The 24065-nt window shown below is 40.9% G+C and overlaps 1 protein-coding gene across 1 annotated transcript; it reads right to left on the minus strand.

The window, feature by feature from the left end:
• Positions 1-654: 654 nt before the first annotated feature.
• tmem108 (transmembrane protein 108) lies at positions 655-24061 on the minus strand. Its single transcript, XM_061759047.1, has 5 exons — positions 23562-24061; positions 9501-9584; positions 3361-4062; positions 3076-3227; positions 655-1519 (listed from the first exon to the last, which is right to left on the minus strand). Exons 2-5 carry the CDS (start codon positions 9538-9540, stop codon positions 1400-1402), a joined length of 1014 nt encoding a protein of 337 aa, XP_061615031.1. The 5' UTR covers positions 9541-9584; positions 23562-24061; the 3' UTR covers positions 655-1399.
• Between the last annotated feature and the right edge of the window lie 4 nt (positions 24062-24065).

Below are 24065 nucleotides of genomic sequence, written 5' to 3' on the forward strand. Positions count from 1 at the left end.
ACTCTTAAAAGTGTGTTTAAGTTTGTGTTTTTAATATGTGGGAGGGGCAAAACTACACCATTTTTTGGGGGGTGGGTGTGTATCCCCTGCGATAAACAGGGGTTGACTGTACTTCGTTATTGTATTCAAGTAGCATTTTCAAGCATCTGTACTTTAGTTGGGCGGCACGGTGGGCGACTGGTTAGCGCATCTGCCTCACAGTTCTGAGGACCCAGGTTCAAATCCGGACTCGCCTGTGTGGAGTTTGCATGTTCTCCCCGTTTTCTCCGGATACTCCGGTTTCTTCCCGCATCCCAAAAACATGCGCGATAAATTAATGTACTTTACTTGAGTATTCTTCTGATGACTTTTTCCTTTTGCTCTCTACATTTCAAAGCAGGAAAAAAAGAACGGCTCTGAAACATACTTTATTTTGTATTTTATTTGGGTGGGGGGGTGGAGTTGAATCAGTATTTCTACCCGTTACCATTTCTTTTTTATTATACACAAGTACCAATACTTGAGTACAGAGTGTAAGTACTTTTATTACGACACCAGTCTGGAGAAGCTGGTGACCTCTGACCCTCTAATGATGCCTTCAAAGCCAACCTTTCCCGTAAGTCATTTATCAATCCTCCTAGTATATGATTAGTCAAAAAATATACGTAGTCATGGTGAATATTACTGCACTGCTTATTTATTTCATTTTTGTAACTCCCGCACGAGGATAAAAATGACAATTTGTTTACGATGAAAATTCTGATTCAAAAGAATTGCATCAGTCGGGCCATATGATTAAAGAAGACGTAAGAATCTAAACACGGACATAATAAGTTACACACTCCGAAATACTCAAATGTTGTATTTTGTGTCACTCAAACCCCCAAAAATATATATATAGAGTACACAGGTGCATCTCAGTCAATTAGAAAACTGTGGAAAAACGTAATTCATTTCAGTAGTTCCATTCCAAAAGCAAAGATCGAAAATTAGATTGATTCACCACATGCAGTTCACCATCTCATGAGGTGACATCACATAACAAGCCAATGTGTTTCATGAATCTCTATATTTTATACACTTTTTGAGTTGAACTTGTAAAAAAAGGAACTTGCCCGATATATATGTATACATATTGTCCATTCAAGTTGAACAGGCTATAATAAGTCATTTCATCTTTTTAATAAAACAAAAGCACTTTTTTCAGTCATTGAACCAAACCAGTTGTGTGTATTTATAAAGACATTAAAAATTATCACAATGAATACACTTTGTGTGCGTGTGTTTGTGTGTAGAAAATGTACATCAGAAAAATAGGCGAGTGCCTCGTCGTCGTCCTGCTAGTAAACGTTCTCACGTCACTTGACACTGCGCTGACAAAGTCTGGTGTATAAACTGGAGGTGAGAGGTCACGGAGGGGTCACTCGATGGCCGAGGCTTTGTCTCTGTTGATGAAGAGGGTCTCCTGGCAGAAGGGGTTGACCAGCACCACGCTGCCCGTGCCGTAGTCGCCGTTTGGAGGCAGGCAACTGTCGTGCTCCTGGGGGAAAAGGGATTATTTCCTTATTTACTCCATGTCGTTTTTTTTTTTAAAATATGTAATTAATAAGAAAATGCCTGAATATGTTATGTTTTTTTTTTTTTTGAAATAAAATGCCTTAGTATACATCGTTTTAGATAAAATATTAGTAATGTCGTTTTAAAAAAAAAATGCCTTACTACATGTCGTTTTTTTCCCCCCAAGAACATTTTATACATCATCCAAAAATCATACATTTTTAAAATAAAAATCCTAATCAGTCATATCTTTTTAAAAAATAAAATAAAATTCCTTACTGCAAGTCAAAATTCTTTTAAATGCCTTAGTAAGGTATTTTATTAAAAAAGATAAGTTATAAGATATAAAAGAAGTTTTTTAAAAAAATGCCTTACTATAAAGTGTTTTTCTTTCACAAAATGCCTTATGGAAGGTACATTTTTATTTTTATTTTTTTATAAAATTCTTTTGTCATAGTTTTGAAAAAGCCCAATTTTTTTCCCTCCCTAAATATAATGCTCTACTATAAGTCAGATAGTTTTGAAAAACATATTTAATGATCATCAGCATATAACCAATGACCTCATCACAAATAAGCACTAAAAGGGGTTTGTCGGTGCTGCTATGTGAGGTTTGGACCACTAGATGGCAATGAAACACACAAAAAAAAACTGCTGTATGCGACACTGTACATATGCAAATGAGGACGAACCGATGAATTATGATTGAACAATTAAAAAAAAAAATCATGCTTTAGTCACTATAACATCAAAAGTATCCACACACAAATGCAATGTACTATACAGTAGTTTAAATATATGAATATTCATTTAAATAGTAAATTATATTTGTACGTCATAAGAAATGAAAATAGAAATAAAGCATAAACAGAGCACGAACTTTGATCTCTCTCTGAACTTTAATTTCGCTTCAAATTAAATGGCTTGCAGATAAAACGGGGGTTTCAAAATTTGGGTTCGAAGAGAGTTTTTGGGTTTCAAGGGAGAGTTTCGAAATAGGGTTAGGGTGTCCAAGTAGGGTTTCAAAACAACGTTAGGGTTTCTATGAGTGGTTTCAAAATAGAGTTTGGGTTTTAAAGTAGGGTTTCAAAGCAGGGGTGGGGTCTCAATGACTGGTTTCAAAACAGGGTTAGGTTTTTAAAGTAGGGTTGCAAAATAGGGTTACGGTTTCAAAAAAGGGTTATGGTTTCAAAGTAGTGTTGCAAAACAGGGTTAGGGTTTCAAATTAGGGTTGCAAAAAAGGGTTTGAAAATACTTCCAGGGTTTCAAATGATTAATTTCATAAAAGTGATATTTCTTGAACGGGTGGTAAGGGAGTCTTCAAAGTGTATTTTCATAGGTTTGAGTCTTTTGGAAATGTTGAAAGCGGGTAGTAGAGGTCAAATGAAATATTTTCCCAAAAAGATCTGGTCTGTACATTCCTTGGCTGAATAAAGTTAGGGCAAACCTCCCGTTTTGAAGCCCCAACGTGACTGCGAACCATCTGGAAAAGTCTGCGCTAGCAAGCGACGACATTGACGCATTGACCGGCGCGCGTACCTCGCTCTCCAGCGTGTGAATCTCGCGGGGCAGCTCCACGGCGTGGCGGCTGAAGTAGTCCATGGTGATGGCGTTGTTCCAGTAGCTCAGGTTGCTCTCCTGGCCCGACGACTTCTTCCTGCGCCGCATGCAGCACACCGTCAGCAGCACGGCTAGCGAACGACAACGCGGGACGGAAGACACCGTTACACTAGCGTGTGGCTCCTCCCTCACAGGTGAAACTCCTCAGCTCACTTCAACATAGTTCTTTTGATAAATGTCACCGCAACGCAAGTTGCTACTCACAGCACGTGGACACGGGCACGCCGATGGCCAACACGATCCACACGATGTCCATACGACTCAGGCAGACCGCGACGCGGGACGACGGCTTCGAGTCCGGGGCAGACCCCGAGCTGTTGTCGGCCCCCCGGGGGTCGCGTGTGGTGGCGGGCACTTGCCTGTTCAGGAAGCCGCCGCTGCCGCCGCCATCCGTCTCCCGAGGGGAGGCGCGGCGGCCAGGGGCGGCGCTCGCGGTTACCCCGAGCGGGTCGCCGTCCGTGGCGTTCGGGCGGCGAGGCGGGACCGTGACCGCCCCGGCGGTCGCGTTCTCTGTAGGAGGGATGCCGGGTTCCTCGGAAGCGGGTACGGCGAAGGTTTGATAACCCGGGGATGCCCCCGCGGGGGCGGCGGACGCCGTCACAGCTGGCCAGTCGGCGGGGGGCTGGCTGGTGTCGGCGGGCGCCTCCCTGAGGGTGATGGCGCGGAGGGCCGGGACTTCCTTGAGCGACGCCCGCAGATCCGGCAGGTCGGAGGCTCGGGTGGGGTCAAGGACGACGTTCCCGGCGCCCGCTTTGTGCGACCATTCCCCGCTGCTGGAGCCTTCCCGGTGCCAGTCCGGGCTGCCGGTGCCGGCGGTCGCCATGGTGACAGAGTCCCGTTGTTGGGCCCCGCGGCCGAGGTGAAGCTCCTGCGCCGATGACGCCAGTGCGAGGAAGGCGAGAACACCTGCGCAAAAACGAGCATCATTCGAGATTCTTTTAGGAAACCTTCACGACTTTCTCGTTTGTTTATTTACTTAGTTTGTACCTCAATTTGTTCGCGTATACAAATTTTCCCCATTGAAATGCACAAAAATGTCATTTGTAATCTGTTCCGCCTGCAAAAAACACCCGATGAAGAAAATAGCACAAACACAAAAAAGGAAGAAAGACAATGTAAAGAAACGGACTGCTTTTTAAAGAGAAATTACTGTACGTACTGTACGGGTACGCCGTGTGTTGGATGTGTGCCTTTAAGGGGCGCCCGACCGATATGGATTTTTTTAGGGTGATGCTGATTTCAATATCTGGCAGAAAAAATTATCTGATAACAAATTAATCGGCCAATGAAATAAAAAAGAATAGATATGTATTAATCCTGAAACTCACTGAAAATGTGATATTGTTGTTTGTTTGAATGTCCTTATCCTTGTCTGATGTTGTAATGTGTTAATGTTTAAAAACAAAATATGGGCAAAAATCGGGCGATTTGAAAATATTGCTTGTCTGATTTTTTTTTTTTTTGTCTTAACATATGAGCAAAAATCTGAGATATGAGTGTGCTTCAACCCCCCACCGCTAAATGGCGGCAGCGACATTCACAACATCCGGCCACCGTCAGTTCACATTGGTTTCCATGCAGTGGAAGGACAATATCAGCAGGTGGTGCTAACGCACAATTTATCTGCTTTGGCCAATTGCCAATAAGAAGAGGAACCAGGAAGGACGAAACATTAGGTACAGGAGGGCAAATTTTATTACTGTGTTTTTATATCCCACAATACTGTTGAGTGCATTTTTAATTTTTTTTTGTAAATGAAAGAACATGTTATAAACAAATGTTGTTGGGGGGCGGGGCTTGAACAGATTAATTGCATTTGCATTGACTTCAATGGGGAAAGATGATTTGAGATACGCACGTTTCGATGGGCCGCGTGGCACAGATAAACATCGCATGCATGTGCCCACGCGTGACTGAGCATGCCATGGCTGTTTTTGTTTTTTTTAATCTATCGGGATTATTTGGACACACTCCGTGGTGTCGATTTGCATTCATTACGCACCTCCGCCTTGAATCGAGTGCGTTTAACGAGATCGACGAGGGCCGACGACATCAGCAGGCCGCACGACTGACTTCCTCTTTGGTTTTTTTTGGTTTTTTTTTACAGTGGTGGACACATTGCACTACGATAGCATTTTAGTTCCGTCCCATTAGTAACATCGCTAATCGTAATTTTCCATCGAAAGCCTTTTTGCGTCCAGTGTGACATAAAGCTACAAGTGGGAGCCCCACTAGGCCTTTGTGCGCATGGAGCTGTCGAGTTGGCTTTTGTGTGACGTGACGCGATAAGACAGGTATTATCGTATATTTGTCAACGATTGAATTTCCTTCTCTCGGCTCCCCAAGGTCACTTGAATACCGCAGAAGGTGACGTCCCGCTGACAAAATCCTCCACAGGAAAAGTTCCATATGAACCCTGTAAATTCAGCATTTAATGTCTTAATTTTCTGTTTTGGCTATGTATTTTTTTGTAATTAGGAAAAGTGAATTTGAAAGACTTTTTAGTTTAGTATATTAATTAATATAATCTCCCTTGGGCTATGTACTAATGAAAACTTGACTGATTGATGAAATTGATTGTTTACTGTATATTTGAATTTTGTATGTAAACCCTGCAAATTCAGCATTAAGAAATAACTTAAAATTATTGGAAAAAGTGGTTGAAATTGTATAAATGCAATATTTAAAAAGTTTTAAAAAAAAATTTGCTGAATGCAGACTTTTGGTGTACTATATTGGGCTCTTTCTGTAATGCCCTAAATACAGATGGCACCAATATAGAAGGGATTAAAATAAAATAACATTTCAAAAAAACAACATTTGAAGCTCAAATTGGTAAAGTAAAGTAAAGACAAACGCCATAACATAAATGATAATAATAACCACCAGCCAATCAGGGCAAGAAAATGGAAATCCTGCCAGGCTGCTTCGAATGTTATCTATTTCATATACTGCACTTTTAACTGCATTTTAATCTATATGTATTCAATATTTATATTGCTGTAAAAAGCTCTAAAATCCCATAAAACATTGTTATCATGAGTAATTGACGGCCCCTCCCAAAAGGGTTACATTTGCTATAGATGCCACAAGATGGCAGCAAAGTACTACTTCTTTATTAGACAGCGCCATGGACTGAGCACAAAACAGCAAATAATGGCGCATAAGCTTGACTTTGAGTGTCCACGTTGCATAAAAACAAAAGCTCAAGGACAATACGCCCATAGGTGATGGGGAAAAACGAGCGACCGTGTACTATCAGCAAAGGCTCATTTTAACAAAGGGGTCTCGTTAAGACACCAACACGGTGCGAGGGTGTCAAGCGACAAGCGCTCCTCTCTTATCTCCACGCTTGCACATGCACGCCGTTTTGCACGCGCTGCTCTGAATAATGGCCGCACGCTGATTTTCATTAGCCACTGTTGCGCTGGGGAAGAGGAGGACGATGGAAAGCTGCTTGAGCATTTATTCTTTATCCTTGATATGCAGCTTAAGATCCATGTACTAGTACACTCTTTGTCCACACTAGTAGTAAAAAGTTGTCCTCATAGTGTACAGAAATGTCATACAGTAGTGGGAAAAAAAACATTACTAGTGAAACACAATAGTCTGACTAGTGAAGAGAAAGAGGCTACTAGTACACGATGGGCCTTAAGATGGCTAAATGCTGAGAGGGGTTTCCATTCGGATGGAGGAAGACGATGTTGCTGCCCGGTTGACATTCCTCCAAGCGCTCGACGCTCGATGGCGTCGATAAATCCCAGGTGCCGGAGGCCGCCGGCGATTAGCCTCGACGGCGGCAAACACGGAGCCAGAAGGAGAACGACAAGCGCTAATGGAAGGCGGCAGCCGGATTTCCCTCGCGTGACGTGAGCGCTCCGTCCGTCACGCCCGTGTCAGATATGTACCGTATCTTACTGGGGTCGCCTCGGCCCGCGTGCCAAGGGGAGCGAGCGGCGCGCTTGACGTGGCAAACGCATCGCATGGGCACGCCGGCAAACGCCAAATTAGGAAAGCCCTTCGTCAATGAACTTTTTGTCTGTTGGTTTCCCTCCTGCGAGATCTGAATCGCAGCCGCCACCTACGATGGTACGATCGCTGGCAACCACATTTGCCACAATGTCGGATCACAGAAAATATTATCCCCCATGGACACTTCATTAGGTACACCTGCACCATCCAAAACAAAGCTGCTACAGCGGGAACTATCATTATTACATTTGACAAAAATAATATTTGTATTGACTTTATTGCATTTCACTTTTTTGAATTTGTGTTGCATCTAATCATTTTTACCATTATATTCATTTTATTTATAACCAGCAGAGGTGGGGTCGTAACGGGCTAAATTTACTCAAGTAACATTTTGGATAAATTGTACTTGTCAGAGTAGTTTGAATGCACCAAACTTTTTACTTTTACTTGAGTATTTACGTTAGGAAGATTCGATACTTTTACTACGCTACAATGATCGGCATGCCGCTCGCTACTTTTACTTATCCATTATTGCGTGCACAATCTATTTTTTGTTGAATTTTTGGGGATTTGTTGTTGGATTCTTTTCTTATTATAAAAACTGAATTTAAAGCTCCACGAAAAGTTCTTCATTTTGAATTCAGACTTGAATTTTGCTGTTAATTAATCTTTTAAAAATATCTTCTTTTTAGCTTTTTTTTTTTTTTTTTTAAATGAAAATCAATCAATCAAAAATTGATTGAAACGCGCTGGAAAGTGAATTTTGTGTTGAATTTGGGATATAAACCCTTCAAATTCAGCATTAAAGAACTTCAAATTGTATGAAATAAAAAAATATATATATTTTTTAATAACTTACCTAAAAATCACATGAAAAGTGCATTAATTCGAAATTAGACCCTGTTTTAAAATATTTTCTTTTTCATGTATTTCATTATTAAATATTTCTGACTTTTCTAGCATCTTCCCTCTGGGAATATGCTGCCCTCTAGAGGAGTGGAGGTAAAGCCGAGGTTCATTTTTAAACGATATCTCACAAAAATACAATTCATCTTTGCCACGGAGACGCAAACAAAAAATATTTGCTTGTGGGTGTGAGTGCCGATCGTCTCCATCCTGTGGAGCGGCAGGACGGTCCCGCTTGGGCGGCGTGCTCGGCGAGGACTCCACAGATGTGAGCGCGCAGATAAAGATAACAACTTCCTGTTTGAATGCCCCGCTAATTGTTGCTCGGCAGCTTTGAAGAAAACAGTCAAAACAAAAAAACACACTTTCTAGTGCCATTTACTGTGCTGGTGATTTCGCAACGGCTTCTTGGACTTTAGCAAACAGGAAACAGAAATGCTAAACAGGAAGTGCGATGGATTCCGGACACAGAACGCGAAAATAAAAGCCATTAAAGCCAGGCCAAAATGTCCCAAATGTGAAATAATAACCACAATAACATCAGAGGATGACAAAGAGATACAATTACAGTTTTTAAATTAAAATATTTTCTTGCTGTTGTCTGATTTTGGTATTAAATAACATCAAAAACCTCTTTGAAAGACCTTTTCAATGAAAGGTTTCATAGCTTCTTAATTGCTCAATACATATTAACTCAGAATAGCCTAAATAAGAATGATTGGTTTTATCATACAACTGGCCGGCACGGTGTGCGACTGGTTAGCACATCTGCCTCACAGTTCCGGGGACCGGGTTCAAATCCCACAATATGTTTTGTATTTTGTTCTAATATTGTTTCCCCGTCTAATGTACTTGTATGTTTTTCCATATAGTTGTGTATTTTCATCACATATTTTCTTTATTTTTGAAAAATATATTTTTGTTGGAATGTTTTTCTTATTTTTCTAATATTTGATGCCTAATATTTTGTCATAACAATATTGTATTTGATAAAAGTTTTCCTAATTTACCTTTTTTCCGTCAAATATAAATACATATTTTTGTTGTAATATTATTGTAGTTTAGATCTATTTTTTCCAAATATTTTTGTATTTTTCTTTTAATAATTTTACATTTCTTCCAAAAATATGTTTACGTTTTAAGCTATTTTGCAGTCATATTGTTGTTTTTTTCTAATATGTTTACATTCATGTAATTTTTCCAATAGTTTTATTCTTCATCTTATATTTTTTTGTCATATTTTCCCCAATATTTGTATTTTTTGAAATATTTGTGTGATTGTCTTAAAATAATATTTTGCTCATGTTTGATTCGGAGTGCACAAGTGTACCTAATGTTTTGTCGCATCCCGTTCCCTTTCCACCTGTTCCATGCACACAGATGTATAGCGTGATGTATTGCAAGGCATGTTTTGAGCTTTTCCACTGGCGCCGTGTAGCCCCCCCCCCCCCCCCCGCACTCACTCAGCAGCTGGCAGCGCAGGACCTGCAGGCTTGTCTTCATGGTATCATGTGGTCCGGGTCCTCCTCCACGGTGCTCATGGTTCTCTAGGAAAGACCACACAGGGGCAGGGTGGGGGGTCAAATGAAGCTCGCTGTTCAGGTATCAACACCACACTCAAGTTGATGCAACCTAGTAAAAACTAATCGTGCGCTCTAATAAATGTTAAGCCGTATTGGGAGGCATCTACTGAGTGTGTCACTCATGCTTGAATGAGAAATAAAAGACATGCCGATCACAAATGAACTCATTTGTTAAGGGACTTCTGCATTTAGTGATGATGCATGGCCTTTGTTTTAATCCATTAAAAACTATTGCAAATTAAAAAAAAAACATTATAATATCTATATATATGTTGTACTTTAGTAAAATATTTGAATATTTTTGTCAAAATATATTATTTTTCATATTTTTAAAAATATGTTTATATTTGTTTGTGTGTTCATTAAATATTTGTGCATTTTCCTATTTTTTGTTCTTCCAAGATTTTTTTGCAATGTTTTTGTGTTATTGCCAAATATTTTAAAAGAGGAGAAAAGAGGACAAGCACTTGGGCAAAAGCGCTGATTCATCGTCAGCCGCAAACACACACACTGACACACACGACACACAAAAACGCTGTTTGTCGCGGTGGGCAGCGCGAGTGATCATTTGTCGCTGGGGAAAGTGTGTTTGGATGCAACACACACAGAGACCTCTCACTAGCACAACATTGCCGAGCAACAAAATTTGTGTGTGTGTGATTTGCTTTTTTCTTTCAGTCAGGTAGTGAAAGCGCAAAGTTCCAAGAGACGACAGCTTGTTAAACGTGGTTTCCTGTCATCTTACGGCAGTCTTTTGAAGTCATTGGTGAGGTTTAAGAAGAAGAAGAAAAAAAAAAACTGCATGGCAACTGACATGCATCCAGGCGTCAGCTGTCGCCGTGGCAACCAAACCTAATGAAAGTCAGGTGTGAGCGAGTATTTGTGGAATTTGAGCCGAACAGCGTGAAAGTCTTAGTCGGTATTGTAAAGCGCTTACGTTATTTGGCTTCACAAAGAGGGACAGTTGGCGGTCAACAAACTTTTTCTTTCTTTTTTTAAATACACACAAAAAACATGAATAAAAGCATCATCAGGAATTGGATGTCGGCAAATCTCAAGACTTCAGTTTAGTGAGCATCTAAAGGATTACACTCCATGCCACTGTTTTGCTTTTTCTTTGGCTTTTTTTTCCTAAGTCCACCACAGAAGGGTGGCAATGATGACAGAGGGAAAGTATTTTCATGTATTACTTTTGCCTTTATTTTCCAATTGTTTTTCATGTTTCATTTAAGTATTTATTTCTCACTATTTATATATTTTTGTATTTAAAAAAATCCATCTAGTTTTTCAAATACATTTTTACATTACATTTATTTTTTTCATCAGATATGTTTGTACTTTATTTTTATTCCTATTTTTGTGATGCTGTCTAATCGTAGTTACTTAATATTTTAGCTTTTAAATATATTTGCTTTAATCCATAATATTTCTGTAATCTTTTAAATGAAATGATTACTAGATTTTTTCCAAATATTTGTGTATTTTATTCTAACATTTTTTATTTGACTCTTACATTTGTGTATTTTTCCATCTGTTTTATTCATTATTTTCTTAATATTTCTGTATTTCTTATGTATGTTTTTATTTCATGAAATATATGTTTAAATGCATTAATTTCAAGTATATCTTTCATAAGATTATTTTGTTTTGTAATTTTCATTTAATAATTATTTCTTAGTACATTGTTTTCCCAAATATTTGTGCTTTTCATCTATTTCTGTATTCTTCAAATATTTTAAATATAGTGGTACATTTTAAAATTATTTTGAATGTTTAATTTTCTTTTTAATGTCTGTATTTTTCTATTGATTTTCCAATTTTAAAAATGTCATTTTGTTATTTTTAAATACATTAATTTCAAGCATTTATTTTTTCTTCAAATATTTATTTTTTGTTATTATTTTGGATTAGTTTCATTGTATTTCTGTAATAATCTTTTGGGAATTCTTTAAAAACAATTCCAAAAACAGTGTATTTTTATAATATATTATACACTTTATTTTTGCATATTTGATTCATTCACATTCATGAGTGTATTTTGTAATATCTTTTATTCTGTTTGTTTGTAAATATTTGTGTATTTCTTTGTAATATCTTTTTTTGGTTTCTTAACACTTCAGTCATATTTCATTCCTCACTATTTCGATAATAAGACATTTCCATAATCTGTAAGCGCTTCCAATTCGATGATGCTTATACTGGACCTGGGGAATGTTAAGGCCTTTGCTATTAAACATTCCCGCATTGGCAAAGTGGCTTATTATTACCAAGCAAGCTGATTAAGCATCGCCACTGAACAATGCCATTATGAAACCATATTTTTTGTCGTCGTGTGATTGGGAGCATGCACACACACTAGTGCTACGCACGACACACGCACACACCGGGGCTTTAAAGGCTTTCTTGCAATAACCACCACTTACATGACACAGTATGACTTAATGCTGAGTCACTCTGTGTGTGTGTGTGTTCCATTAAAAGAACATCAGACTCCCCAGCATCACACCTCCACTCTTATGTAAGCACTCACTGGACATTTCATTAGGCACAGCCGCACCAGCCAATCAGATCTGTGTCCATCATTGAAGACTTTATCGAGTGACTGTAATGCTCACTTTTGATTGATTTCTGCTCAAAATCACACCAACCATGAATTGAATCGAATATTTAAATTCGTTGGCAAAGCCTGTGAAATGACGAGAAGAGAATGTTGGGAATACAACTTCACAACGCAAACATCAGAATTCGGGTTGGAAATGTCGATCGGTGCACCAACAACTGGTAAATTCAGACTTGAAATTGGATTTGATGAGCTCAGGTGCAGGGGTACCTAATGTACTGACCGTTGAGTGGCGCTCCGCATTCGAAGGATGTCTCCGTTACGCTCGGTAAGAATTCCCGAGTGGGAAATATTTGGCCCGAAACGTTCCCGGCTGCTCAGTGACTCAGTCAGCCAGGCGGTAAAGGGCAAACATCGGGATGCAGCTCAGCGGCCGCCGGCGTCCGAGTCGGAAATAACTTCCACCTCCTCGTCGCCGTCTTCCCGTCGACGCGGACGAAGACGTCTCGCTCGGGATGATTTGGCGTGTCGCCAATTCATAAATTAAAAATGGTTACATTCTGATGTGAATACATTTTAAAAATGTAAAATACTTCGTCATCTTACAAAAAAATGGTTGAGTCTTTCAATTACATAAAGTAATTACGATATAAAGAATCCAATTTTGCGACAAAAGACAAAAACTCAAACCTTTTCTTTTTTGATAAAAGTTGAAACGTTATGAAAACAGTCTTTTTTTCTTTTAAACTTGTACCTTTTAAGAAAATAAAGTTGTATTTTTCCGTGACAAAAATACACAAGTCGGAAACGAGAACGACGACGACACGGTGCGCCAACACGGGCGCCATTGTTACCTCTACTTCCTGTTTTGGTTACACTTTGAAAAGCTAGGCCACAGGTGTCAAACTGGTGGCCCGGGGGCCAGATCCGGCCCGCCACATCATTTTATGTGGCCCGCGAAAGCAAATCAAAATTGCTCATTGTGTACGGGTGTAATACCATTGAGATATTTGCAAGCATTTTTTTGTTACCAATCCCACTTTGAAAAGAAATGTAATAGTCAAAAAACATGTTTTATAGGCTTCTGATTTCAAAACTGGTTATTCATCAATGTACTGTACAATACTGTATGTAATTACAGTATAGGAGGTAATCTTTCATTTTTATGGGTTCACAGTTGTAGCGGCCCTCCGAGGGAAGTCATAGCTATGATGTGGCCCATGACAAAAATGTGTTTGACACCCTTGCTCTAGGCACCAACTACACCACGTTCCCCATTGTGACCATTACTGGTCTCCACGGCAACCGTTTCCAATATGTTCCTAAGCTGTACAAATGTCAAGGGTACAAAATCAGCACTTTTAGTGTACAAGACAATAATAATAATTAAAAGAAGAAAAAAAAAATACATCAGCGAGACAAGACTGCTATTCATGCTCAGTTAGTGACATGCCGTGTTACCATGGCGACAAAAGCCACAATTTGCCTAACCTCAGCTCTGCTGATGCCTTGTTGACCCAAAGCTAACTCAGATAACAGCAGGAGGCCATTGGAAGAGGTAAATGATCATTATTGTTATTCAAGATTCAAACCCAGAACCTGTTGACCGTGAAGCAGCAGCAGATACCTGAAAAATCTACTTACAGTAGGTACAGTTTGTACTTCGTTACATCCAACCACTGATTTAAAAAAAAAAAAAAAAAAAAAAAAAAAGGAATCCTGTCAGGAAGCACTCACGAATTCTTGTTGGAGAACAATAGTAGTAATGGTACAAAGAGGTGAGGACAGGCCGTGTGGAATTTACAGTTTCCTGTAAAAAGACTCAATTCTTGAGCACAACATTATGTCCGCTGCGAGGACAGGAAGCTGGAACGTCAGTACAGTATGGACACGGCGCTACCGGGACTTCCACTGTCTTTACACAGCCAACAAGTGCAGGAAGTTCCTTAGTCCACGCACATTCCCCATTTGAGGCAATGCTGAGGTTTACAATTGCCGGAACACGAGGCCCAGGGGAAGGGGCTTCGGGGGGCACGGGGGGATTGGACCTTGTTTCCGTGCAAGCAGGGATTGTCGAGAGCTCGCCAAAGGCCAAAAGTGAGGATCGGCCTCGGTGGAAAATTAGGGCCGAGGTCTGATGAGCATGTGGGCCAGAGGTTTTTCTTTTCATCTCATATTTTTGTCTGTTATTTCGTATTTTTCATTGAAAATGTGTTGTATTTTTCACAAATTGGTTTGTTTTTCTGCAAATATGTTTGAATTATTTTAGAATATTTTGCATTTTTGTGCTGATATTTTTGGGAGTGTTAAATATTTTATGCAATATTTTTGTATTTTTCAGCTAGTATTTTTGTCAGATATTTTTTTTTTCATGTCATATTTGTTGTTTTTTTAAATTTTTTTGTTTTTCTGCATTTTCTTTGTATTTTTTGTATTTTATGTTTTTTTTCTTCTGCATGTTCTTGTATTTCCTAATGTTGTCATGTGATATTTTGGCATTTTTCATCTAATATTTTTGTGACTTGAAGAGGACAACTGACTTTTTTCTTGTTTTTTTGTATTTCCTAATATTTTCAGCTCATACTTCATAATTTTTTTTTTGTCAGATGTTTTGTATTTTTATCTACTATGTGTTATATTTTTTTTGTTTTTCAGAAATTTTTTGTTGTTTGTTTCCTTTGATTTTTTTGTTTTGTTTGTTTTTCAGTTAGTATTTTTCTCTGTTCCCTCTGATATTGGTCTATTTTGTATTTCTTTCCCTAATTTTATGATGTTTTTCTGCAAATACTGTATTTTTATATACCTTGGCAATTTTTGGGGACTGATACATCTAATATTTTTCATAGTCTGTAACTGTTTTGTATTTTCATCTAATGTCAAACACTGGTATTTTTCAACATTTTTGAAAATATTTTTTAGGTAACATTTTTACAGGTTATTTTTGCCCTTATATTTTCATCAGATTTTTTTTGCATTTTTCATCTACTACTTTTGCATTTTTGTCTGTTTAGTATTATTTTGAAACATTATTGGTCTCAATAGTTTTTCCATACAAGTAAATAAGATGGCGCTGCAACCATTAAAAACAAGCAATAGTGAGGAAAAAAAAAATCTTGCTTTCTGATACAACTGGAGTGAATTACCTTAGCATTTGCATCATAAATATTCATCAGCGAACAAGGGAGCATGTGATGAGCTGACTGTCACAATGCAAAAAACAATGTGTTGCCAAACAAGCCACTAAGTCATTTTCAAGGCGTGATCCCTCATGAAAGCAATAAGAGGACGCGTGGCTTGGCTTTGAGTAACTGGCGACTTAACTGCGGCTAATTGAGTGGCGCGAGTGTGATGCAAGAGGATCAGCGCCGCTCGCACGGCATTAAGCCCTCCTGCCAGGAGTTCTGCTGGCGTCATTAGCAAACAGATAGGAGCCATCTTGAAAGTTCAGAGTGATTCATATTTGCTGAGGAAATGTCCCATCATTATCATCATCATCATCATCATCCCTCGCTGATTCCTAAGCAATCACAGCGACCTCTAAACGCGCTAATTACCAAATGGCTTGCAGGATGACTCCGAATTTAAATGTTGTGATGTTATCGGATTTTCAAAACATTCGAGATGCCATCGTTACTATCATTCATCTGAACGAGCCCTGCAAATAGCTGCTTCAAAACAAAATGGCATGCTTTTTGGGCATGGCTTCTTGAGACTTTTTTGTGGGTCTGCTCATGACAGACACACACCAAATTTCATGTTGCTAAGTGAAACTGGCTCAAAGGGCAGGTTTTCTTTGAAGCACCCCGAGAAATGACTAAAATGAACCTAAAATGGCTTCTTCAAATCAAAATGGCAGTCCTCCAACGTTTGGGTCGTCTGAGCTCTACTGTATGCTCTCGTGTCATCTGCATACACGATGTTTGTCATTTAGCGTCTTTAAAAATAAACTAGGCTTCCAGAGAGCGAGCGTCCACTTACTGTCAATGCGCGCCATTAAAAAGCGAGACAAAACCAAGGTCGACGGAAAAGTGGCGGCCTGTTTACCAGCGTCACGGTTAAATGTCAAGCGCTCGAGCCCCGCGAGGGACGCAAAGATGGCTGCGGGCATCTCAGTGTGTGCGTGTGTGTGATGTCCAGACAAAAAGATGAGCTATTATTCGTAAAAGATGGCAAAGATGCCCTGGAGGAGGCCAGAAAAAAAAAGTGCAACAGCAATGTTTCTCCTGAATTTATTTGAAGCTGTTGCAGTCAGACAACGAAATGACCATGCACACTGCATCCAATTTGAAAAGCACACCACTTCGTTAGGTACGCCTGCTCGATCCAATGCAAGAGCTGCATTGAAAAGAAAGACAACAGTCAACAACCACAACGTAGCCCGCCAGGCATCCTTCTCTTGTTTTTGATACTGTATAATTTATATACAAATGAACAGCATACTGTATGTCGCATAAAAGTACTGAACACCTGTAACATCTAATGACTTCCAGCACAAGAGCTGTTTCCAAAATTCGACACTTCAACTCCCAACTTGAATTTCCAACCTAAACACCAGACTTAAACAGCCGACTTAGACACCAAAGTGACTTAAACACACAATTTAAACAGCCAACTAACTGTCTGTTTTTATTTCTGTAAAGCATTTTGTGTTGCATTTTTATGTATGAAAAGTGCTTTATGAATACATTTGATTAGATTTTAACTTAACCGGATTTAAACACCGAGCTCCAACATCTGACTTTAACACCCGACTTAAACTGACTTCAAAACCTGACTAAAATAACCCCAACTTCGTGACTGAAACTCCCGACTCCGTTCACTTTTTTTTTTAACAATACTGTATACAGTATGTACAATAAGAGTACTGGACACAACCTTAGGTACACCTTCACATTTTAATGACATCAATACAGAAAAAATATCTACATTAACAAAGATAGTAATGACCTGTTACGATCGATGAACTGAACATAATATTTGTTTCTGTTTCTAATATTTTGGTTGGTTGTTATGACAATGAAGATGAATAAGAGACGGACACGTGCGGGGAATGACACGAAGGACGTCACGATGGAAAAATCCCCCCACGTCTGTTCCCCGTCACCGAGCCAGACGTCTGCGGTCTGTCGTCCGGCATCCTCCGATTCCTCCCCCTCTCTGTGCACCTCCGATGACGCCTCTGTCGCCATGGTGACGCAGCATCAGCACCGCAACGGCGAGTATACTGTCCCAAGATTAACCCCGACATTGTTTGCAACCCTTTGAATGGACTTGACCCCCTCTGCAATCAGCATTAATGCTGATTATTTGAATCTGTAATTAAAATAACGTTAGTGCACTAGTGGAGGTTGCTGTGTGTGTGTTACCGCAAAACTTGCCCGAGAGAAATTTTAATTATTGAACAAAAAAGTGTGGACAACAGGGTGTCAACGAAGAGTGGCTTATTCATTTGAAAATGAAGCATGGATTGACATTGAAGCATCTTTTCTAACCATAAGCTAAAGGGTGAAATAAAGGATAGCTAAATGAAGAGTAGGTGCCGAAATTTTGGAAAATTGATTGATATCTTTTTCACTGACAAGCTAAGTGTCAGTGTGAAATCTGAGAAAGTTGAATTATAGAATAAAGGGTGTTATTGAAGAGTGGGTGGAAAAAGATGACAATTTATGACTAAGCTATCGAGATAACCTCCATCCAGCTCAGCGGTGACACAGACAGGAGCTCCATCCTCACACCTCCTGAGTGTGGGGGTGGTCCTCAATCAGAAAGCATATGGCGGCACTTTCATCTGCAGCTTCTATCGCATGAAGCTGCCGGGCACCAAGACAACGTTTGATTTGAACGCTTTGGGAATCCTTCAAAGCTCTAACAAGAACTATCCACACGGAACAAGTTGCCAAGGAAACAAGAGAGGGTCTTTTTCTTTTGATGGAATGCAACCCCTCCCCCCAGGCCATTGGAGGTTGACGTTAATCCTCATAGGTGAGGCTGCAGTTCTTATTTGGACGCCTGCACTCTCACCTCATCACCTCATAGTCGAACCTGGTCGGTCAGGGGTAACGTGTACCCCCCCCTCCCACACACACCAAGGAGGACGTCTTCCCCTCTAGCCAGCAGGTCCTCTTATAATCCCATTAGAGGCGCTCATCTGTGCCACTTTAAGAAGAGCCAGCAGCCGGGCCACCGTGTCCTGGGATTGCCCACACAGAGGACCACCGCTAACACTTGGACTTCCTGGAAGTACAAGGCTCAGAGCTGCAGACCCCACACCAAAGGTTCCTGGACCTCTCAAAAGTACTACACCATCGAGCAGCATCTTCTTTTTGCTTCAATAAATTACCCCGGAACTAAACATTTACACCGAAAATGAAGGCTTCATTTTCCAAATATAAACCCCCCCTTGAATAACAACCTATGTTCCATTTTTTTTGTTCTATAATCCATGTTTTTCAGGGGCAAGTTTTATGTTACTACACGTAGCAACCTCAGCTAGCCCGCTAATGTTAGTTATCAACAAAGCAGTAAATCAAGGCTTTATTTCCCAAAAATAAGAACCGTCTCTTTATTATACCTATTATTTTACACTTTTGACATCTATAATTCAACTTTATCAGGAGCAGCTTTGACGCCATCACACGTAGCAACCTCAGCTAGTAACAGAAAGTATGTAAATCAAGGCATCAGTTTCTCAAATATAGGCACCTACTCTTCAGTAACACACTTTACTACACACCATTTTGTTCTTTAATTCAAGTTTCTTCGGGGCAGATTTAACGCAAACACACTTCAGCTAGCTCGCTAATGTTAGCTTATCAACAGAAAATATGTTGCACTGTAAAAGTTGCAAATGCTGCTATGTATGACTGGTAGGGAAAAATGTCCATATTTAGACTTCCTGTTGGTGGAAAGCTAAATGTGCGTGTGTGTGTTGCAGGTAATCCCACTGTGGATAAGGAATCTATTGAACATTTTCTATAGGTTACTGCACTCAAATGCTCTCTGGAGAGAGAGAGAGAAAAAAACAATCGGAATGGGTTTATAAAACACAGTCCCAGTGGATTAGATCAAGCTAGTGGGTCCCTTTCCCCCGGTGGCATCTGGGGGTGCGCGTCAGCTGGCGGGGGCGCACATCGGAGTGGCACGGCTGCAGCCCAGGAATGCCTGGAATTCCCCACCGGTAATCACGTCGCCCTCATGCTCGGACGGTCACCCTCGCTCTGATCTGCCGGCGCACCCACCCTCCGAAGGCCTCCCCTGTGTAATCACGGTAATGGCTAGTTATTCATTACCGGTGCGCTTCCTCTTCTGCTGGCATCTACTCTTCTTGTGGACACTATTTTGAGTGAAAACCTACTACAACACTGCTTCTTAGACAATAATGCCTATTCAACATCCTTAAGCATAGACATTATACTCACATTGCGTCCTTTGGGTCGACATTTGTTTACTACAGAGCGGAATTACCTCTGCATAAACTACAGCTGTTACAGTCCATATTGGTAAAATTTGTTAGTTTTTAATTTCCTATATTCATCGTCGAAATCTTAAATATACTCCAAACTACAATCTTAAAACATTTTAATGTCATTTTGTTTAAAGTAAAAGGCTTACAGATGATTTGATTTTGAAAAATTACTACTTTCCTATAAGTCATTTGATGACGTTTATTTGTTATGACACGACGACAGAGCTAGTAATGCATAAATCAACATCCTAAAGCATAGACATTCTAGTCCCATAGTTCCACAATGGTTGACTATTAGTGGAATTGTGTATAAATTAAAGCTGTTCACTGTTACAGTCAACTTGCATTGGTGCCAAGTGGTGCAGTGAACAACCACATGCAGCAGATAAACAAGTCAGACAAACATGTTACACTGATGATTCTTTCCTTTTTAGGAAAGTGCAACATCAATAGTCTGTCTTCTATTTGGGAAAGTGCAACATGAATAGCTTTTCTTCAGAAAGCCCAAATACGGATACATGTAGCCATACGCCCGTCGTCCAACCTGGTTATTTCTTGGTAGTTAAAAAGCGAAGAACTGGTGTACATTTGGCCACCGGCTCGGTAGAAAAGGAATATGAGTGACACATTCTCTTCCAATGATTTGACGAAAAGGATGCCGAACTGCTCAACTGGTTCCTGATATTCATTTCGAACGCCTTTGAGCTCAAACACCGGAAAAGAAACGCCAAGGGGCCGGCTTTGCTCCCCTGCGAGATCCTGTTTGGATCCGCTTTAGCCTTTGCTATTTTGTCAGCCGGGAGAAGGGCGCAAAGTCCATCCTGAGCACTTGCGCAAGGGGTCCTGCGGGGGCTGCATTCCACCTCACGGTGTACCATTCGCTACCAGTCATATGGGGGATAAGTTGCCTATTAAAACCTTTCGGAGGCACATTCCCTAATACTTTCCCATCAGCGTTTTTCTTTTTTTTTTTGCCCCTGCACCATTTCCTGTGATAGGTTCTGTCCAGGCGGGATGGGAAAGTTGATAGTTTCCGGGCGTTTTTCAGACTTTTCCGGACCTTGGCGATAAGAGTTTAACGCTGCCGTTAGTGCTTCCTAACATGGATATTAGATTGGCCAATCAGGGGACACTTTGGAGATACTTTGGAACATCGGATGGGAAACAAAGCGTTGTCGGCCAAAGACTAGGGACTCATTTGTCAGCGATTTAAGATAATAACAAGATAGAGTGATTACGCAGCAATCTGTATATTGGTGGTAAACCATCTTTAATACGTCAAAGGACAAACACGTCAAGCATATTATCGCTGTCCAGTGGAAAACATGAATCACAAAACTTTGGGATTTGTTTTCCCTTTTTTCCCCCCAAAACACTGTGTTCCTCTTGTCCTTTCAAAACAACAAGTATATATAAATAAAAACAAGCTAACTAACATCTAATTTGGAGGCTCACGGGTTTCAAATTTGCAGTTTTTTTCCCCTTTTTATTCAAAGATTTAAAAAATAAATAAATAAATAAATCTAATTTAATGTATTTTACTTATTAGAATTCCAGAATGGATTTTTATTGTGTTTTGGATCAAAGGTTTATGCAATAAGTGATAAACGGGACAAAAAAAAATAGAAACTTTAATAATAATAATTTGATAATTCAATGTCAACCCGCATGGTTACGGCGGTTGACACTGAAATACAAGATATTTAAGGATTTGGAATGGAAATCACAATCTACTGTTTATAGGCGAGTCTAGTTGTTCTAAAAATGGAAGAGTACCGAAAAGTGTCACGCTATAGATGGTTCATTTTCATAATGAAAACAAATGAATGCAAAAGAGAATACATGTCCTCATTAGCTACCTACGTTTTGTTCATAAGCTGCTTAATAGCCATCCTGGCAGATGTCCGCTCCAGATGTCATTAACCCCGCTGACCCCGCTCCCCCTCACACATGTTGCTGGTGCTGGTGGGGGTGGGGGTGGAGGTAGTACGGGGGGATTGTCCAGCAGAACAAAGCAGGGTAGAAGTGAGGGTGGTGTGGGGGCAAGCAAACATTCCGCTCACAATGGCGAGGTCTGACTAGCAGGTTGACTCGGGACTTACAAACAAGGACAATGGACTATTTCGTGTTCTACGTTTGGCCTTAACAGAGTTCCAGCTATTATCCACTTTGTCGCCCGAATCCTTCAACACTTGAAACCCTGCAAAGATTGACAGCTTTCTCGCTGTTGGAAAACTTTTGCTGGAGGGGGAAGTAAGCGAGTGTGCTCAAAGGTGAACATAGAATAAAACGCCACCTCCAAAACCACGTTTGATGCCACGTTCAGTGCAAACAACACAAAATCTAAACAGAAGATCTACTTGAGCCAAGCATTCCTGTTAGACAGTATTAGTAAAAGTTCCATTCATTTGGCCTGGTCAAGCTTGGAAGTCAATTTACTTTTATCTTTTTTTGGGGGGGGGGGGGGGGGGGGGGGGGGTGTTATTATTTATAAAGAAAAATAGCAAATTATTACATAAAAACAATTTAGAGAATGTAAAGAAATAAACTAGTTTTAAAAAGTCTAATGACTGTAAATACTGTGGTATTGCATTGGATGTATGACTTTAGGAGGCGTGGCCTAGTGAGTGACATCAGGAGCTCGGCCCAATTTGTACGTTCATCTGCGTGTGAGCGTCTAGCCGTGAGTTGTGGCCTACAGCAGCTCCTTGCAAGTGTTCTCGTTTTGTATTTGTGTGTTTAACAGATGGTCCCGTTCAACAAATGGCAGAAAGTGCGACTGTGGTTCTCCTTGCCCACATGCACGGGCATTACAGTACTTTGATGGCACCCTTTTTTACCCCTACTTCACTCGAGCAGCGGTGTATCTGAAGCTCGCTCGTAACTCCAACACAAAGCAGAAAAAGAAAAAAAAACAACAAGTGACAGCTTGCAACTCGAGCGTGAGATGGTGTACACCCTGGGCCGGCCACCAGCCAATCACAGGGCAGTAAACAAGCATCAACACTCGCGCCTCTGGAAGATGTCGTCCACAGTGACGCAAACATGCATGTTTCTGTAATGTGCGAGGAAGCGAGAGAACCTGGAGAAAACCCACACTAGCACGGGGGGGGGGGGGGCATGCAAACGCCATGCAGGAAGGCTGGAGCCCAGAGTCAAACACCAAACTTCCAAACTATGAGGCACATGTGTTAACCACTACCCCACCGCTCCTATTGTACAATAAACATTAGATAACAAATTATGAACACTTGTGAAATTCTTGGTTGGATTATATATATTTTTCATACTAAAATGTGTGTTTGCTGTGCAAAATGATCTAATTCTGTATTCACAACAAATAAAGCAGCTTTGTTCAACTATCTATGTCAGCTACGTATCGTGACAGGCAGAACAATTAAACACTCTTCCACCAGACGGTCAAAGTGTTTCCACTTTTTTTTCATTTGAGTTTGGAGGTGTGCCGCTAGTTGTTGTTTTTTTTTTTAATGTAAAATATGTGACTTGATTTAATAAAGGTTGGAGAACACGGCCCTCAGAGGACTTCAAAGTAACCCACCCGGTAGGAAACATATTCTTGCTACTACAGTATTAGTCATAGTAGTATAAATACTTGCACTACCTTTGGCAGTACAGTGTTCCATGATTTACTGTTACTCCCATTGCACTGCTCAGATGATGTGTATTTTCCTGTCACCCCTTTTTCTGTCTTTATCACTGTTTGCTTGTCTGGTAAAGGCAGACGGCCGCCCCTCACTGATCCACACTAAAAGTGCATTGAGCTAACTTGTTGGGATTTATCGCTATTATTTGGCTGAATGTCACACTGGGCACGAACGACAGTGTCTGCAAATGTGTCAAAAATGATGCAGTCGCAATCGAGCGGCAGTAAATAAACAGCACTCCACTCACTCACCAATGACGGCGTGGTAACGTCGGCGTGTCCGAGCCCGATTGCAAGGGCGCACAACCCGGCGGCGAGTCACACTTCACCGCGTCGATGCGCACATGGTCCGGGGTGGGTGCCTCGGAGGGGTCGCACCCGCTCCGGGGTGGAGAAGAACAAGCGGCGCTCCCGTGTCCGCACTCCGGCCGCGGGGATGCGATGCGCAAGGCGGTGCCAGCTGACTGAGGACCCCCGGTCGGACCCCCTCTCTCCCCGGTGTGGCAACCGTGCTCCCCGCCTGTGACGCAGCTCTCTCTCCGCCTCCGACCGGGCCGTCGGGGTTTGGTCGCGCCGGTGCCACCCACCGAGTGTGAGGGAGGACCTAGAGGCGCGCTTATACGGGGAGGGAATGTTAATGAGGGCGGGGGGCGGGATGCTGCAGTCGGCGGTGCTGCGGCGGCTGCGGACGGGATCCTGGTCACGGCACAGCCGGCAGCCAACCAGGCACCTGATTGGGCCCACACCCCCAAAAAG

Source organism: Phyllopteryx taeniolatus, chromosome 20 (assembly GCF_024500385.1).
Source record: "Phyllopteryx taeniolatus isolate TA_2022b chromosome 20, UOR_Ptae_1.2, whole genome shotgun sequence".
NCBI lineage: Eukaryota > Metazoa > Chordata > Actinopteri > Syngnathiformes > Syngnathidae > Phyllopteryx > Phyllopteryx taeniolatus.

What these genes read in the sequence shown, in the direction of transcription:
- tmem108 (XM_061759047.1), bottom strand. Translation starts at nt 9,540, where the DNA reads ATGAAGACAAGCCTGCAGGTCCTGCGCTGCCAGCTGCTGA. An exon ending in CGTGCCCGTGTCCACGTGCT is followed by an intron (nt 3,228 to 3,360) that starts GTGAGTAGCAAC and finishes GTCGTTCGCTAG; the next exon opens with CCGTGCTGCTGACGGTGTGC. An exon ending in TTCACACGCTGGAGAGCGAG is followed by an intron (nt 1,520 to 3,075) that starts GTACGCGCGCCG and finishes CTTTTCCCCCAG; the next exon opens with GAGCACGACAGTTGCCTGCC.